Source organism: Trachypithecus francoisi, unplaced genomic scaffold, assembly GCF_009764315.1.
Source record: "Trachypithecus francoisi isolate TF-2019V2 unplaced genomic scaffold, Tfra_2.0 Lachesis_group3, whole genome shotgun sequence".
In the NCBI taxonomy this organism is placed as follows: domain Eukaryota; kingdom Metazoa; phylum Chordata; class Mammalia; order Primates; family Cercopithecidae; genus Trachypithecus; species Trachypithecus francoisi.
The window spans coordinates 89,069,295-89,086,795 of record NW_022681468.1 but is presented as its reverse complement, the minus strand read 5'-3'; the positions used below and the strand labels follow the sequence as shown (position 1 = coordinate 89,086,795).

The window sequence follows — 17,501 nt, the reverse complement described above, 5'->3', positions numbered from 1 at the left end:
ATATAATCTCAGAATCCTATGCCTCAAAACTTTGATTCATTGGACAGATTTCAAGAAAAATACAATTTAACAAATGTAATGAAGAAAAAATAGAAAAACTGAATAATCTTGTCAAGTTTTCCACAAAACTACAAGTCCATGTGGCTTCATAAGCAAATACTAGCAAATTTTTAAGAAGGAAATAATTTCAGTATTTCACAAACCCTTCCTAAGAATAGTAAAAACAAAGAGCTTTCCTTTCCTCATTATCTAGAAGTTAGCCTAACCTTGATAGCAAAACCACTAGGAGAGTTGCAAAGATAATAATCAGAAGCCAGTCTCACTGAACATAAATGTGAAAGTCTTTAGCAAAATGTTAGTCGTCTACTTTGTGTTCATATCTTTTTTATGGTAGACTGTTTTTTTTTTTTGGAGACAGAGTTTCGCTTGTTGCCCAGGCTGGAGTGCAATGACGTGATCTCAGCTCTCCCCGACCTCCGCCTGGGAGACATTTTTATTTTCAGAATGACCCGTTTTCTCTACTATTTGGGCATAAAACTAGACTCTGTATTAGCCTTCCCTGTGGTTAGGAGTGGCCATGTGACTGACCTCTGGCCAAGGAGATGTGAATGAAAATGATGCAGGCTGCTTCCAGGCATGACCAGTAAGATACTTCCTACATAATCTTCATACTCTTTCTTCCCTGTTGGGCATACCATGTGCTAAGAATGGGAACCCTGTGGTGCTATATGTGGAACCATAAGATAAATGTCTTTGGGCTCTGACACAGGGGCTCTCACACAGGGCTCACTGAGAATAAGAAACATCCTTCTTGGGCTTTGTATGAATGAGATCAACTTTCATTGTGTTAAGCCACTGAGATTTATGGATTTATCAAAGCATCTAGCATTACTTATACAGAGATTAAATCCAGTAATATGTAGAAGAGATAATATATTATGACTAAGTTGAATATATCCTAGGAATATAGAGTTATACCATATTCATGGATCAGAAGTCTCAAATTATATATATCTTTGCCACATAAGATAATCTCTGTAGAGTTGATGAAATATCAATCAGACTCCCAAGAAATTCTTTTTGAAAGAATTTCAACAACTGATTCTAAAGTTCACAGAGAAAATAGAAGACATTGAGGAAGAACAAGGTGAGAGGGTTTTGCACTACAATATATTGAGACTAATTTTAAAGCTATAAGAATGAACATGCAGTGGCAGTGGCACAAATACCAAATGCCAAACATACCAATGGAATAATAGCTCAGAAACAGAACCATGCATATATTGATACTTAATATATGATAGAGGTGGCAGAACAAACTCCTTAAGCAGTGGTGTAGGGACAATTGGATATCCATGTGGAAAACTCATGAAATTGGACTTACGCCGGATTTTATACAAAATTACCTCCAGGATGCTTATAGACCTAAGGCAAAATTGTAAAGCTATTTACAGGATGATATAGGAGAATATCCTCATGATTTTGGAAAGGATTTCTTATATAAGACATAAAAATCACTATTATATGGATAACTGGAAAGGAAAAAAACTGATAAATTTGACTCTGTTCAAGAACTCTTCATCCAAAGATGAGCGCTTTTTGTTTTTCTTTTAATGCCACATAATGGGAAAATATTTTTACAGTGTATAAAATTAGCCAAGGGCTTACATTGACTACTTATAAAATAGTTACTATAAAAATAAATAAAGGAACTACTATAAAACAATTATCAAAAGGCAGTAGAAAACTTAGCAAAGTACTTGAATGAATAGGTGCCTCGCAAAAGAGAACATCCACATGGCCAATAGATATGAAACGTGCTTGACTTCATTAGTGGTTGGTATTGCAAATTAAATCCCACAGGTAGGAATGCACATTAAGACAATTACTTTAAAAGACAGTTTGACATCATCTAGTATAGCCGAAGATCCACATATTTTATGAACTAATACTTCTATTCCTAAGAATACATACTCAAGAGAAATGTGTGCACATTATGCAGTAGACTGTCTACAGAAATGTCCACAGCAGCGTTTTTATAGATTCAAAAGATTGAAGCTTCTCCAATGTCTGTCTGCTATAGAATGGATACAAGTTTTTTTTTTTTTTTCCAAACCATGTAATACAATATTTAGTGAAAATGAACCAGCTATAACTCTATGTAACTCTATGGAGGAATCTCATAAACAGTGTTAATGAAAGAGGCAAGACTGAATAGCATACTGTGTGTGGTACCATTTACATGTGTGTGGTACCATTTACATATCATTCACAAATAGGCATAGCTAAATTATATTTTAGGGATATGTATATGTGTGGTAAACCTATAAAGAAAATCCAGATAATTGTCATCACAGAGTTAGGATGGTATTACCTGTAAAGGTGGGAGGAGAGGGTTATGTGATGAAGGGAGATAGGGAGGGTTCTGGCCTTCGTCTATTTTTTTTTTTTTTTTTTTTTTTTTTTGAGACGGAGTCTCGCTCTGTCGCCCAGGCTGGAGTGCAGTGGCCAGATCTCAGCTCACTGCAAGCTCTGCCTCCTGGGTTTACACCATTCTCCTGCCTCAGCCTCCCGAGTAGCTGGGACTACAAGCGCCCCCCCACCTCGCCCGGCTAGTTTTTTATATTTTTTAGTAGAGACGGCGTTTCACCGGGTTAGCCAGGATGGTCTCGATCTCCTGACCTTGTGATCCGCCCGTCTCGGCCTCCCAAAGTGCTGGGATTACAGGCTTGAGCCACCGCGCCCGGCCTGGTCTATTTTTTTGACCTGATTGAAATGACTAATGTTCACTTTATAATTATTTGTTGAATTTTATATAAACTTGTACATACCTTTCCTATTTCACAATTTTTAAAAATTATTTTTATGTTTTGTCAGAGTAGCTAGAAAGAATAGGTAGTATATGTTTCAAAATTGGAAATAATTATTTACAATAAGGAAAGAGAACTTTTCTCATTTTTAAAATATTCTTGAAATTTAAAAAATGTCTTGAAACTTGAGACATGATTTCTTTTTTCCTTTTTTTTTTCTTTGAGACAGAGTCTTGCTCTGTCACCCAGACTGGAGTGCAGTGGCACGATCTCGGCTCACTGCAACCTCCACCTCCTGGGGTTCAAGCGATTCTCCTGCCTCATCCTCCTGAGTACCTGGGATTGCAGGTGTCTGCCACTATGTCTGGCTAATTTTTTTGTATTTTGAGTATAGACAGGATTTCACCATGTTGGCCACGCTGGTTTCAAACTCCCGACCTAAAGTGATCTTCCCATCTCGGCCTCCCAAAGTGCTAGGATTACAGGCATGAGCCACCGCGCCCGGCCCAAGCCATGATTTCTTTATTTTACAAGCACTTGCTTATACTTGTGCTGGATTTACTGACTACTCAGCCAGTATTTATGGAGCATTTACTGCTCAGCTGTGTCACAGCAATGAGGTTTAAGGTGGGTGGTCAAATGTTTTGTGGGTTTATTTAATCGACTTAAATCCGTTAACTCCTCATTCATTTAAAAACCATGCATTTATAATTTTTGAGTACTTTCAATTCCATAGTTTCACTTCTAAGTGCTATGATTCTATTAGTTTGGAATGGAATTTGGCAATTATAAAGTTGACCATATGTTAATTTTTTTTCAGTTCTTGGTAGGCAGGAGTTAAAAGTGCAGGCACGGGCTCTAGCAAATACTCCAGCAGTATAGGCTCTTCTATCCAAAATTTAGTGGCATATGTCAAGATTCCAGAAAATGCCAGTCTCTTGGGATATTTATAAGTTCTTATTTAAGAGCCCATATGCTTTAAATATTTATTTAAACATATTTGGGAAGATAATCCTGATTTATTTACTCTGTAAACAGATGCCAAAGATCATAGCAATATGCATATGTGCACACACACATATATATATGCACACATTATATATGTTTGTATAAATATACACACACACACGCCCCGAAATGGACTGCACTTTTAACTCCTGCCTACCAGGAACTGAAAAAACTTTTCACATATACTCAACTTTTAATTGTCAGATTCCATTCCAAACAAATAGAATCACATATATATATTTAAAATTTTAGACACGTTTATTTTCCATGCAAGTTTTTATATATATAAAACTTTTTATATTTTGTATATAAAAGTTTGTATTTAACTATTTTATACGTATAACATTTCCATGGAAAATGTGGCTGAAATTTTAAATATATAATTTCTTGCTGAGTATTTAACATGAAAGAGCATAAGCTAAAAGAAACCCATTTTAAATGAGTTGCCCTGCCTAATTAGTAATTCATTTTGAAATAAATTTTTGTAAGTTTATTATGTAAAAGAAAACAACATACTTAGAGAAAAGTCTAAACAGTATTGTTTTGTCTTCTCAAGTCTCTTTTTTCTTTCTCTTTTCAACTCTTCCCTTAATCCTTTCCATCTCTTGTTTCACCAAGAGGCTTAGTATATAAACCAGAAAATGAGAAGCAGATGTACAGGGTCAGCCAAGTGATAGCATATACCCAGAATTCTGTAAATGTTTCCTTGAATTTGAAAGGGAAGGTTGCGAGTACTCTATAAGTAGTATGACAGGACATATGACTTAAAAGATTTTTGTTGGGTAGATACCATTATTTCAATCAGTTATCTTTGACCAACAGCAGTAATTAATCATCACTTCTAGGTTTGAGACTCTTTATGAATTCTAGGTTGTGGAGGTACTAGCCAGACTTATTTTGAGAAATATGTGAGTTGGATAAAGAGGCTAATAGTGTGTGTTACCTAAAGGATCACTGACAAGTTTTCTTCCTTGTGCTTCTTTGATTATAAGGGATAGAAACCCATTTAAAGTGGCTCCAATTAAAGAAAGAATTTATTGAAAGGATTTAGACAGATAGCACTCAAAGGCAGGAGGAAGGAGTATCTGGCTTCTTGAAGGCCTGACACCAGGAACTCCATATTAAGGGCTCCATGGTCTCTCATCTCTGCCACCAAGGCTGGTTTACAAGATAACTCTCCTTGCAGGCACAACTGATAATCTTCATGTAAAAATAAATTGATTTAAAACAGGTGAGAAATTCAGCATGGTACTGAGGGGAACTGTATTGGTAACAATTTATGGAACAGGTAGAATGGAGAGAGAGAAAAGTGGAAAAAAGAAGAGTCTAGACATAAGATAGTGCAGGCTTGAGTGAGTATGGGGACAGTAGAAAGGGAAATAATATACAAAATTTGGTATTCCATGTGAATGTAGAGAGAGAATAAAGGGAATAAAGTCGACTAGGTTGGTAAGTCCAATGGAGAGACCTGTTTAATAAAAGCTAATGAATTCTATCTTGGCTAAGTTGAAATAGAAATGTTAGTAAAATATCCAAATGAAAGTGTGCAACGGGTAGTCGGGATTATAAGTCTTCCAAGTTGCAGATTAGATTTGAACGAAGGCATAAACATTCCTGTCATAAAATTATAAAATGAACATATTAGAGATTTTATTTGATTCATTAATGAATGAGGGAACAATAAGATCATAAACAGAGGAGAACTCAAAATATAACACATGTATAGTTAAAGAATGCAGGAGCAAATTTATAAATAGAAACAAAAGTGGTCAGTATCCACAGGGTGACAATCAGTGGTATTTCATAGGAAACAATTTCTGCAAACGAGAATTATTTGCAGCTACTACAAGTTTTCTGTAAGTTAACTAATGTCCATCTCTGTAGTGTTGTAAAATAGCCTCATCAAAGAAACAGACGTGGATATAACTAACCTAAATGGAGGTTTTAACCAGGGCACTCACTAAATTTCAGGCCTTCATTGTTTTTCCTTAAATTGGTATGGAAATTTAAACTCAAGAGCCTTCCTACTCTTTGGAGTGTTTGGTCAGCAGTGGATAGAAAGAAAAACAAGCAATGGAGAGAGGATTCCCTATTTAATAAATGGTGTTGAGAAAACTAGCTAGCCATATGCAGAAAGCTGAAACTGGATCCCTTCCTTACACCTTAAAAATTAACTCAAGATGGATTAAAGACTTAAACATAAGACCTAAAGCCATAAAAACTGTAGAAGAAAATCTAGGCAGTACCATTCAGGACATAGGCATGGGCAAAGATTTCATGACTAAAACACCAAAAGCAATGGCAACAAAAGCCAAAATAGACAAATCGAATCTGATTAAACTAAAGAGCTTCTGCACAGCAAAAGAAACTATCAGAGTAAACAGGCAACCTACAGAATGGGAGAAAATTTTTGCGATCTGTCCATCTGACAAAGGGCTAATATCCAGAATCTACAAAGAACTTAAATTGACAAAAAAAAAAAAAAAAATCAAACAGTGGGTGAAGGATATGAACAGACACTGCTCAAAAGAAGACATTTATGCAGCCAGCAGACATATGAAAAAAAGCTCATTATCACTGGTTATTAGAGAAATGCAAATCAAAACCACCATGCGATACTATCTCACGCCAGTTAAAATGGTGATCATTAAAAAGTCAGGAAACAACAGATGCTGGAGAGGATGTGGAGAAATAGGAACACTTTTATACTGTTGGTGGGAGTGTAAATTAGTTCAACCATGGTGGAAGACAGTGTGGTGATTCCTCAAGGATCTAGAACTAGAAATACCATTTGACCCAGCAATCCCATTACTGAGTATATACCCAAAGGATTATAAATCATTCTGCTATAAAGACACATGCACACGTATGTTTATTGCGGCACTGTTCACAATAGCAAAGACTTGGAACCAACCCAAATGCCCATTAGTGATAGACTGGATAAAGAAAACGTGGCACATATACACCATGGAATACTAGGCAGCCATAAAAAAAATGAGTTCATGTCCTTTGCAAGGACGTGGATGACACTGGAAACCATCATTCCCAGCAAACTAACACAAAAAGAGAAAACCAAACACTGCATGTTCTCACTCATAAGTGGGAGTTGAACAATGACAACACATGGACACAGGGAGTGGAACATCACACACTGGGGCTTGTCAGGGGGTCGGGGGCTAGTCTAGGGATAGCATTAGGAGAAATACCTAATGTAGATGACGGGTTGATGGATGCAGCAAACCACCATGGCACATGTATGCCTATATAATAAACCTGCACGTTCTGCACATGTACCCCAGAACTTAAAGTGTAATACTAATTTTAAAAAAAAAGGTCAGCAAATAAAAAAACAAAACAAAAGAAAGAAGTCTTTTTTTTTTTTTTTTTTTTGAGACGGAGTCTCGCTCTGTCGCCCAGGCTGGAGTGCAGTGGCCGGATCTCAGCTCACTGCAAGCTCCGCCTCCCGGGTTTACGCCATTCTCCTGCCTCAGCCTCCCGAGTAGCTGGGACCATAGGCGCCCGCCACCTCGCCCGGCTATTTTTTTGTATTTTTTAGTAGAGACGGGGTTTCACTGTGTTAGCCAGGATGGTCTCAATCTCCTGACCTCGTGATCCGCCTGTCTCGGCCTCCCAAAGTGCTGGGATTACAGGCTTGAGCCACCGCGCCCGGCCAAGAAAGAAGCCTTTTAAAATTCCTCTTCCTTTAGGTAAAACTCATTTAATTAATACTGGACAACAAAGCAAAACCTTCTCTTTTAAGTTCAGTTTGGACATTTGCAACACAGAAATAGTGTGGATATCATGTAGGGATTCCTTTTTCCTGGAAATATTTTTAGGCAGTATGCCCTCCTCTCTTCCTCCACCAACTTGAATTTCATTTTAGGTCTTAGTAGCTTCTGATGGAAAGGAAGGCTGTGGGGTTTGCTGTTCTAGACAGTTAACATTCTTAATGCTGTAATATAAATAAGAATTTATGAATTATCACAAGATTTTGAAGATGAGTATTGAAAGGCCACAGGCCCTCTCTTTTCATATTTCCTTGATACTTGATATTATAACAAATTAATACAGATTAATCAAATATTTTTAAAAAAATTTTAAAGAACAGCATACTGCTTCTTCCTTTTAAAAACCAATACTTGGCTGGGCACGGTGGCTCAAGCCTGTAATCCCAGCACTTTGGGAGGCCGAGACAGGCGGATCACGAGGTCAGGAGATCGAGACCATCCTGGCTAATACGGTGAAACCCCGTCTCTACTAAAAATTACAAAAAACTAGCCGGGCGCGGTGGCGGGCGCCTGTAGTCCCCAGCTACTCGGGAGGCTGAGGCAGGAGAATGGCGTAAACCCGGGGGGCGGAGCTTGCAGTGAGCTGAGATCCGGCCACTGCACTCCAGCCTGGGCGACAGAGCGAGACTCCGTCTCAAAACAAAACAAAAACAAAAACAAAAAAAACCAATACTTGCTCCAATAATACGTTCTATTGAGGGTTACTAGGAATCTCTTTTCCTGAATTTAGGTCTGAAATCAGTGAGTTGGGTGGTTTCACACTCATAAGTGGTAACATAATTTTGTTTTTTGGTTTTCGTGTTTTTTATTTTTTATTTTTTGAGATGGAGTCTCCCTCTGTCACCCAGGCTGGAGTGCAGTGGCACTATCTTGGCTCACAGCAAGCTCTGCCTCCTGGGTTCACACCATTCTCCTGCCTCAGCCCCCTGAGTAGCTGGGACTACAGGTGCCCGCCACCATGCCCAGCTGGCTTTGGTTTTATATTTTTAGTAGAGACGGGGTTTCACCGTGTTAGCCAAGAGGTCTTGATTTCCTGACCTTGTGATTCGCCTGCCTCAGCCTCCCAAAGTGCTGGAATTACAGGCATGAGCCACCACACCCGGCCGTAACATAGTTTTTTATAAAGGTAATTATGACTGTCAGACAGATATAAAGTGAACATGAGTCAAAGATTTTAAGTCATTTATTAGTGAGGGAGCCTGAAAAAAATGTTGCCTTGGTAAATTCAAAGATCAGACAAATATATAAGCCCACCAAGAAGGCCAAATGAATTTGCTTCATAAATACAAAAACTGGCTCTTCCACAGTGGAGGGAAGAAGTCAGTTGAACTTCCACCAGACGGAATTTATTTGCACTGGCTCTTCCACAGTGGAGGGAAGAAGTCAGTTGAACTTCCACCAGACGGAATTTATTTGCACATCTACAAACACAAATTATTTGCTTTACTCTAAGTTTTCTACAAATTATCTTCTGTTTATAGAGTTGTAAAATAGCTCAAAAACCAAGGTACAAACCCCATAGAATCAGATAACTTGGAATGTGCTCTAAACAATACATAGTTTTTAAAGATATTTAGTTTTTTGGGGTTCATTTAAAAATATTTCACTATGCTTACATAACTAATGTTGAAAGGTAAATGTTAGCTAAGTTTATTACTTAAATCTTGCATTTTCTACCATAAATGACAATATGCAGAAAGTACCTGAATTGGCCCAAGTCACAAAAAAACTGTTAAAATCGTAATGGAATTTAACTTTGTTGTGACATAAATGGAAAAATGGACATAAATAGAAAAATGATTGTTTCTAATAAGTGCTTAACTGACCCTCCAAAAATACTGTCTTCTATAGAAGTGAACTGATGAAAAAAATAAGTGTGTTAATGTTAGGATTTTATTTAAGTAATCTTGCCAATTGGGACCTTTGAATTAGTTTGGAACATGTACAGAACGGGGTGCATCCAGTCAGCTTAAATTGATTAATAATTACTCATTAAATTGATCTTTATAGCAGCCTGTAATGTATGTTTTAGAATACATTTCTTTAAGAAAAGCAACTGGGATAAGTCAACTTAAATGGGTGCACACCATTGAAATTTGAAATTATTTTGGCACAGTTCAGTTTTCTCCTTAAGTTTGTCGGAATGGCATAGAAAAACTCACATTATTTACAAGAAATAAAGTATCTTTGAAGTTCTCTTTACTTTAGAATGGATTATGATAATGACTAGTAATAGCTATAAAGAGTACACAGTACTAGCACTCCTGATGCATTTTTCTCCTTTTTCTTTATGAGGAATAAGCAGATCTCTCATAGTGGTGACCTTTCACACTGTGTTTTCCTCATTGAGCAAGTGTCTGTATTGTGACTAACTTGTGCGTGAGAAGACTGAAGCTGGCCTGGTTCATATGTACCTTGCCTGGCCTTCTTAATAGATTATGGCATTCCACCTGTTAGTACCAGTGGCACAGGAGAAACTTCTACTGTTGTGCTATTTGGTAATGTGAAGACAGAAAAAGTCTTTTTATGGTAGTTGGGTCCTCAAAACAACTCTTCATGTTTTAGTGATAAGGAGACACAAGTTGCCTGTTAAACAGAGGTACATTAGCTTATTATCTACAAAGCTGATAGAGCCTCTTAAATTCTCTCATGGTGACAGAAACCCCATCTGAAGTGAAAGCTTGCAGAGCTGGAGATACCAGAGCACTTTCCTTCCTCATAAATACAAGTGGGGTTAACCCTACTCTTTACTCTTGTAGAATAAAAATTTCATGTAGTTATTGAACAAAAGCTATCGTCTTTTTTCTCTGGCAATTAAAATATGATCAAAGAGATATATACTTGGTGATTGCCATTTGTGAAAATTTCAGTGATAAGCATTACTGCTTACTAAGAAGAGCAAGACTGAATTAACTAGTCTTAAAATAGATGAAAGTTGAAGGGAAATATCAGAGATTGAGGACTAGAATAAATCAACAACTTTATGATAAGATCTGTGTGTAGGCACCTACTATATTTGTTCTGTTTCTAGTGCTGTGTAGGTTTTAAGAGTTCAATGTGTTCCAGTGTTCTGAGTGTCTACGTTTTCACTGCCCATAGCTACTTGGAAAGATTTGGCAAGTAAACTTGCTACCATGGGTGGGGGGGGGGGGGGGGGTGATAAATGCCTTTATCCTTTAGTGCTCCCAACAACAGGACCTTTTATGGCCAAGCACACATAAAAGTCCATGTGATTACTTAGGCTCATAGAGCCTAGTGCCATGGAGAAAGTGTTGGAGAAATAGATGTCGTGTTTGCTATATGCACATGCTAAGTAATTTAATAAGCTAACGTACCTATACTAGTGATTGCTTATGATTGTTCATGGAAAATTTTAAAAAATCAAATGGAATAAAGTGAATTTTAAAAATAATTTGACTTTGGAGAAACTAAGAACAAAATTCTTGAATCTTAATGTACTGTTTATATTCCACTTCGTTCAAGAAAAAGGGAGTAAAATAAACATCCGTAATTATTGCTAATCATATTTAAAGGATACTAAGATCTGCTATGAAATAATTAAAAATATCTTTAGATCTAATTTAATCATTTATTGATGAACTTCTCTGGGACTAGTTCAGTGATCAAGCTTTGTTTCCTAATAAAGCTCTGTTAGTTAGGCTTACTTGGAAATTTTAACTTCTTAATCCTTCTGTGCAGTTGGCCAGAAAATTAAGAAGTCTCAGCCATTTCAGTGTTGAGCCCTGTAACTCTACTTTAAGACCCACCAGGATTTTTTTTAAAAGAAGAAGGAAAGAAATTAGACATTCTGAAAGTAAAGGAATATTCTGTATATCTTCAGACTCTTGGTTTTTAATTTACTTTTTTAAGTACCGGACAAGTTATTTCATGATGACTTTAAGTTAAAAATCAGAAAACCAACTGTTTTTTGCATTATACTTACCCCAAAGTAAGTAAAAAAAAAAAAGTCAGTATAATCCAGGAGATATTTTAATGGCACTCAAGAAAATTCTCCAGAAAGGGCCAGGCACGGTGGCTTACGCCTGTAATACCTGCACTTTGGGAGGCCGAGGTGGGCAGATCGTAAGGTCAGGAGATCAAGACCATCCTGGCTAACATGGTAAAACCCCCATCTCTCCTAAAACTACAAAAAAAATTAGCCGGGCATGGTGGTGGGCACCTATAATCCCAGCTACTTTGGAGACTGTGCCTGGAGAATGGCGTGAACCTGGGAGGCGGAGCTTGCAGTGAGCCAAGATTGTGCTACTGCACTCCAGCCTGGGCGACAGAGCGAGACTGCATCTCAGAAAAAACAAAGAAGAGAAAATTCTCCAGAAAGTCAAATCAGTGGATTAAATCAAACCATGAAATACATTCTGAATAACTTTTGAGTGCAAATTTTAAAAGTATGTAAAGTCACTAATAATTTGTACATTCTACATAGGAAAGAGTCATTGCAGACATAAGTAATTATCAAGTTTGAACTTTTATATTTCAAAGTTATACAGGAAAGTGAATAATAGGATTGAAATTATTGGGATATTATGCTGATTCTTTCTGTTGAGTAAGGTAAACTCTTGATAGGCAGAAAGGAAGAGTACGTGAAGTTGCTGAAATGTTCAATTTATAAAGATGCGATAACTTCTCAAAGTATCATTTTTATGGATTTCTATTTTAGTTCTTTCATGCATTGGTTATATTGGATAAATTGATCATAGAATTTTAAATTGATAAATTGATCAGGCTTTAATCAGATTTGAGTTTTAACTGTCAGAGCAGTGAGTAATTTAGTATTTTAAGAAGTTTTGAAAGGAAGAATCTAAACAAGTAAATATTCCTTTTCTCTTAACATACAACGGGAGGATTAATTTTACTTATATATAATGTTTATCTTATTTGAAGAAGTAAGTACATTTGTGATAATTTAGAAACCGTTTCAGTGGCTCTTGTATAATTCAGTTCATTCCGTCTGTGCTCTCTTAATAAATTTTACAGAAAAACTCATGGCAAGTTAGCATTATTTGTGTGTGAATTTTCCAATTGTATTTCAGACTTTAAGAAAGAAAGGCCTTAATGGTTGTGAGAGCCCTGATGCTGACGATTACTTTGAGCACAGTCCACTCTCGGAGGACAGATTCAGCAAACTAAATGAAGATAGTGATTTTATTTTCAAACGAGGCCCTGTAAGTACTTTTACTTTACCTCTACTTTTTATTTGTTGATCCTTTTTGTTAACTTCATTATTTAGGCTCTGAACAAGAAGGAACACAGAGGGTGCGACAGCCCAGACCCTGATACTTCATATGTGCTAACTCCACATACAGAAGAAAAATATAAAAAAATTAATGAGGAATTTGATAATATGATGCGGAATCATAAAATCGCAGTGAGTACTAAAGTATGGTTTGTGCTTTTATCTTGTGCATGAAGAGATTGACCAAACATCTTGTTGCTTATTTTTATAGTGGGTGATAACAACAATAAGTAGAAGGGAAGACAGGCATTTTATTAGTATTTTTTATAAAACTTTAAAATTACTGAAATCTTATACATGTTCAGTATCTTAAATGTAGAGGTGAAGAGAAAACATGCTGATCCAGACTTTGCTACTTCTTACCCCAATACCTTTGGATAGGGCACCTAAACATCTTGAATTCTTTCGTCATCTGTAAAGTGAGTTGGTTCTCATGATTTTTAAGGTATCTTCCAGCATTAAAATTTTATGATTTATATTATAGAATATGTATAACTTTCCCTCTACTCCCGTGACTTAAAAACATTTATGTTCTTAAATAGATCTTGAGAAAGCAAAGTATATGGTAGTTAGGTTTGTTGCAAAACTTGTTTTTTTTCTAAGTTATTTTCAATTATTTTGTGTAGTTGCTGTAATAGTAGAGCTAAACTTACTGCTTTGCAGTTTGTTAATGTCCCCAAATCACTTAGCAACAATACCACCAAATTTTGTTCTTTTTTTGTGCTGTAGATACTAAGGAAGAGCACCTTGGTTTAATTTTAATTTAAGGCAACAATGTTCTCAAACTGATTGCAAAGCAAATAGTGACTTTACAGTTTCTGTATACTCATTCATCTAACCGTAGTGAAAGAGTATTTTTCTTTGAGCTCATGCTCCTAGACTTCATAGTTCTTCAAAGAATTCTCACTGGAATCTCCATTGGCAAGAGCTACTTAAAACAGTTATTTTGGATCTAATTTCCTAATTCTGTATATATAGGTCAGCCTCCCTTGAACAAATTAGTTTCAATGCTGATATTTATTTTATCAGAGTTAATTCTCTCGAAACTATGCCCTAAAGTATGCATGATGGATCATGTCTTCAGAGTAGTCCTGTACTACAGGTTGAGTATCCCTTATTGGAAATACTTGGGACTAGAAGTGTTTCAGATTTGGGATTTTTTTCAAAATTTGGAATATTTGCATATGTATAATATCTTGGGGATGGGACCCAAGTCTAAACATTAAATTTATTAATGTTTCATACATACCTTATACTCATGGACTGAAGGAAGTTTTATATAATATTTTTCATAATTTTGTACATGAAACAAAGTTTGTGTACATAGAACCATCAGAAAGCAAAGATGTCGCTGTCTCAGCTACCCATGTCATAGGTCTTGGCCACATGTGGAGCATCATGGGGAACCTGCTGTTAGCATGTGTAGCCTACACATGTGCCATTTTATTACCCTTTGTGGATGTGTTTGCGTGAGGGAATCTGAGTGGGCACAGAAAAGATATATTGAAGCTGATGGGAGACTGGAAGGTCCTTTTCCCCTTGGAGACACTGAATAAACTGTGGATTGTATGCCTGCGTTTCCATACATCAGGTGTGGAATTCTCTGTGGCATCATGTTGGTGCTTAAAAAGTTTTGGATTTTGGAATTTCGGATTAGGGATGCTCAACCTGTATAAGAAGCCAGCTCACACAAAAAAATGGCTTTAAGGAGTTACTTTTGGGCAAATACCATTATTATTCTTAAAAACAATACAGTAGCAAATGAAGGGACGTTGTTGACCTTGCAGTTAATGTTAAAGCTGCAAAGATGTTGCACAAATAAAAGTGTTTTACTTTTGAAAAAAATTGCCATATACCCACTGTTTTTATATTTGTTGATGTATTATAATTTTTCTACATGAAATAAACTATTGAATAAAGTACAATAAAATATATTCTTCCAACTTTGAATTAGCAGTGTTACCTTATTTTTGTATGTTACTCTTTTAAAATGAGAGCACAGTAAAGTTGTTTTATTTTCTCCCACTTTAACTTCTAAAAAGCAACATATATTTATTATGGTTAACAAGCATATTGTAAATGGTCTATGGAGGAAATGCAAGAGGAAAATATTAAAAAGGGGGCATGGAATAATTTGGAGGGAGGGAAGGTTAGCATTTACAATATTTGTAATTTAATCTTTATACAATTTAAAGAAGATACCAAAAACTTCATTACTTTTATTACTGGCTTGGTTAGTAGTTAATTTTGTTGTTTAAATTAGATTTCTTTGCATTTTCATTTAACTCAAATTGCATTGTTATGTATGTAATTACTTTTTTTACCTCTTAGTTTTGCCCTTTAGAAATTTAGTTAATCAGAATGGGACATATTTATGATTTTTCAGATTTGACATACTAAGTTAATAATGTGTGTATACACTTTTCTCCTTCCATTATATTTGGTATCTCTTAATAGAAATGTAATGTTATTAAGGTTTACATCGAAGTGCCAATTATGCTTACTTGGTGACAGTGATATATTTCGTAATGTCTAAATTTGACAACACTACTTGATTATCAGATTTATCCTCTTAAATTTGTCTTTATGAATATTTGAAATACAGAATATAGATAGTATATATTAATATATAAAATTGAAATTGAAAAGGCTCATGTCAGGCATATTCATGTTCAAACATAATTCTAAAGAAAATAGCTTTAAGCTGTAAATTGGTTAAGAACCTATCCCTATCCTCTACTTTTAGTAACTTGAGTTACTTTGCCACATTAAAGTTCAAAAGTTACTTTGTAGATGAATATGAAACCAACAGTTTTTTCCTTCTTTTTCTTTATTTCAGCCTGGTTTGCCACCTCAGAACTTTTCAATGTCTGTCACAGTTCCAGTGACCAGCCCCAATGCTTTGTCCTACACTAACCCAGGGAGTTCATTGGTGTCCCCATCTTTGGCAGCCAGCTCAACGTTAACAGATTCAAGCATGCTGTCTCCACCTCAAACCACATTACATAGAAATGTGTCTCCTGGAGCTCCTCAGAGACCACCGAGTACGGGCAATGCAGGTATGTAGTGATACCTATTATGCTGGTTCTTTAGTAAAGAGGGTGAAAAACGTCATTGCTAACATAAGCAGTTTCTTATTTTGCTATTCTTAATTGTATTGTTTTGATGAGCAAGAGTCACTGCTACATAATTGGCCTCATTTTAAAGTATTGTTTTGAAAATCAGTTGTGGGTGTAGCATTGTGTCGTGCAAAGTAGAACAGTACTGAGAACCTGCCATTTATATGCTTTCCTTCTCATGGGAAAGCCATACTTTGACGGGCAGAAAATTTAGTTAGGTATCACAAGCAAGCATTTAAAGTAGAGTGTGAGCCATTCATGTTAAAAATATGGGTGACAGACTTACCTGATTGGAGTTAGGGTATCTTTTACATCTCCTCCTGCCTGAATTACTTCATTAATTCAGTAGAATTTACATTGCATTTATTGTATTAGTTTACATAATGCAATGTCTCCTCTCCCTTAAGTCCTAGATTTAGTTTAGTGATTTAATCATACTCCCTACATACTGCCCCCATTTTTATCAGTGTGTACTATTTTGGTATTGATGCAATACCACTATTTGGTATTGAAGGCAACATCAAGCTTGAAAGGTAAACTCATATATATGAGATATGCAACTACATCAGATTACATATTAATGCCAACTTCAGACTGAGCTAGTTTTTTTTGTGTGTGTCTTTTTAGAATTAGAGTGAGAGTTACCTCTGTTCGGTTCACATTCGGTCAGGTAAAGAGACCTAATTCATATTCATTCTGTGCCCTCTGCCTTCTCTCCATAACGTTGTTAGGTGGGATGTTGAGCACTACAGACCTCTCAGTGCCAAATGGAGCTGGAAGCAGCCCAGTGGGTGAGTGAATTCCTACTATTTCATTTTGTAGGTATCTATCCTATCTGAGATTAAAGGAATGTTGTTCCTGAAATAAAGCTTTCTGGGAAATTTCCTTCTGAAGGGTACTTTTACTAATACTTACCATTTTTTTAAAACACCCCTGTTTTATTCCTTAAAAATCTTAAGGAGAAACTTTCTCCGTCTTCTCTCCTTACCAAAGTTAGACTGTTACCTGCTTTATCTTACAATAGCATGAGATGTTTTCAGAGAGATTAGAATGAAAAGAAATGGTGGATCTGTCTACTTCTACAGATAGAAAGATAATTAAGAGATTTGTCTTGGCTGGGTGTGGTAGCTCACACCTGTAATCCCAGCACTTTGGGAGGACGAGGCGGGTGGATTGTCTGAGCTCAAGAGTTTGTGACCAGCCTGGGCAACACCATGAAACCCTGTCTCTACTAAAATACAAAAAAAATTAGCCTGGCGTGGCAGTGTGCGCCTGTAGTCCCAGCTACTTCGGAGGCTGAGGCAGGAGAATTGCTTGAATCCAGGAGGCAGAGGTTATAGTGAGCTGAGATCACGCCACTCCACTCCAGCCTGGGTGATAGAGTGAGACTCCTTCTCAAAAAAAAAAAAAAACTTTGGAAATGATTGAATGACTTAATAAAAATGATGAGGAAGAAATAAACAGAAACATCAATAAAGATATTAAGACAAGTTACAAAATAATGACTTAAAGTAGGAATAAA

General features: G+C 36.3%; 1 protein-coding gene across 12 annotated transcripts in view; it reads left to right on the top strand.

Annotated features, from left to right (window-relative positions):
* Positions 1–17,501, top strand: part of MEF2A (myocyte enhancer factor 2A) — a 162,309-nt gene that overhangs the window by 98,522 nt on the left and 46,286 nt on the right. For 4 of the 12 annotated variants that reach the window (XM_033188848.1, XM_033188847.1, XM_033188849.1 and 1 more), the window contains 3 exons: positions 12,658–12,789; positions 15,700–15,919; positions 16,711–16,770. In XM_033188848.1, the coding sequence (XP_033044739.1) occupies positions 12,658–12,789; positions 15,700–15,919; positions 16,711–16,770 (412 nt within the window). Of the gene's footprint in view, positions 1–12,657; positions 12,790–12,854; positions 13,005–15,699; positions 15,920–16,710; positions 16,771–17,501 lie in introns of all 12 variants that reach the window. The other 8 variants (XM_033188838.1, XM_033188837.1, XM_033188843.1 and 5 more) reach the window with 2 other exon arrangements.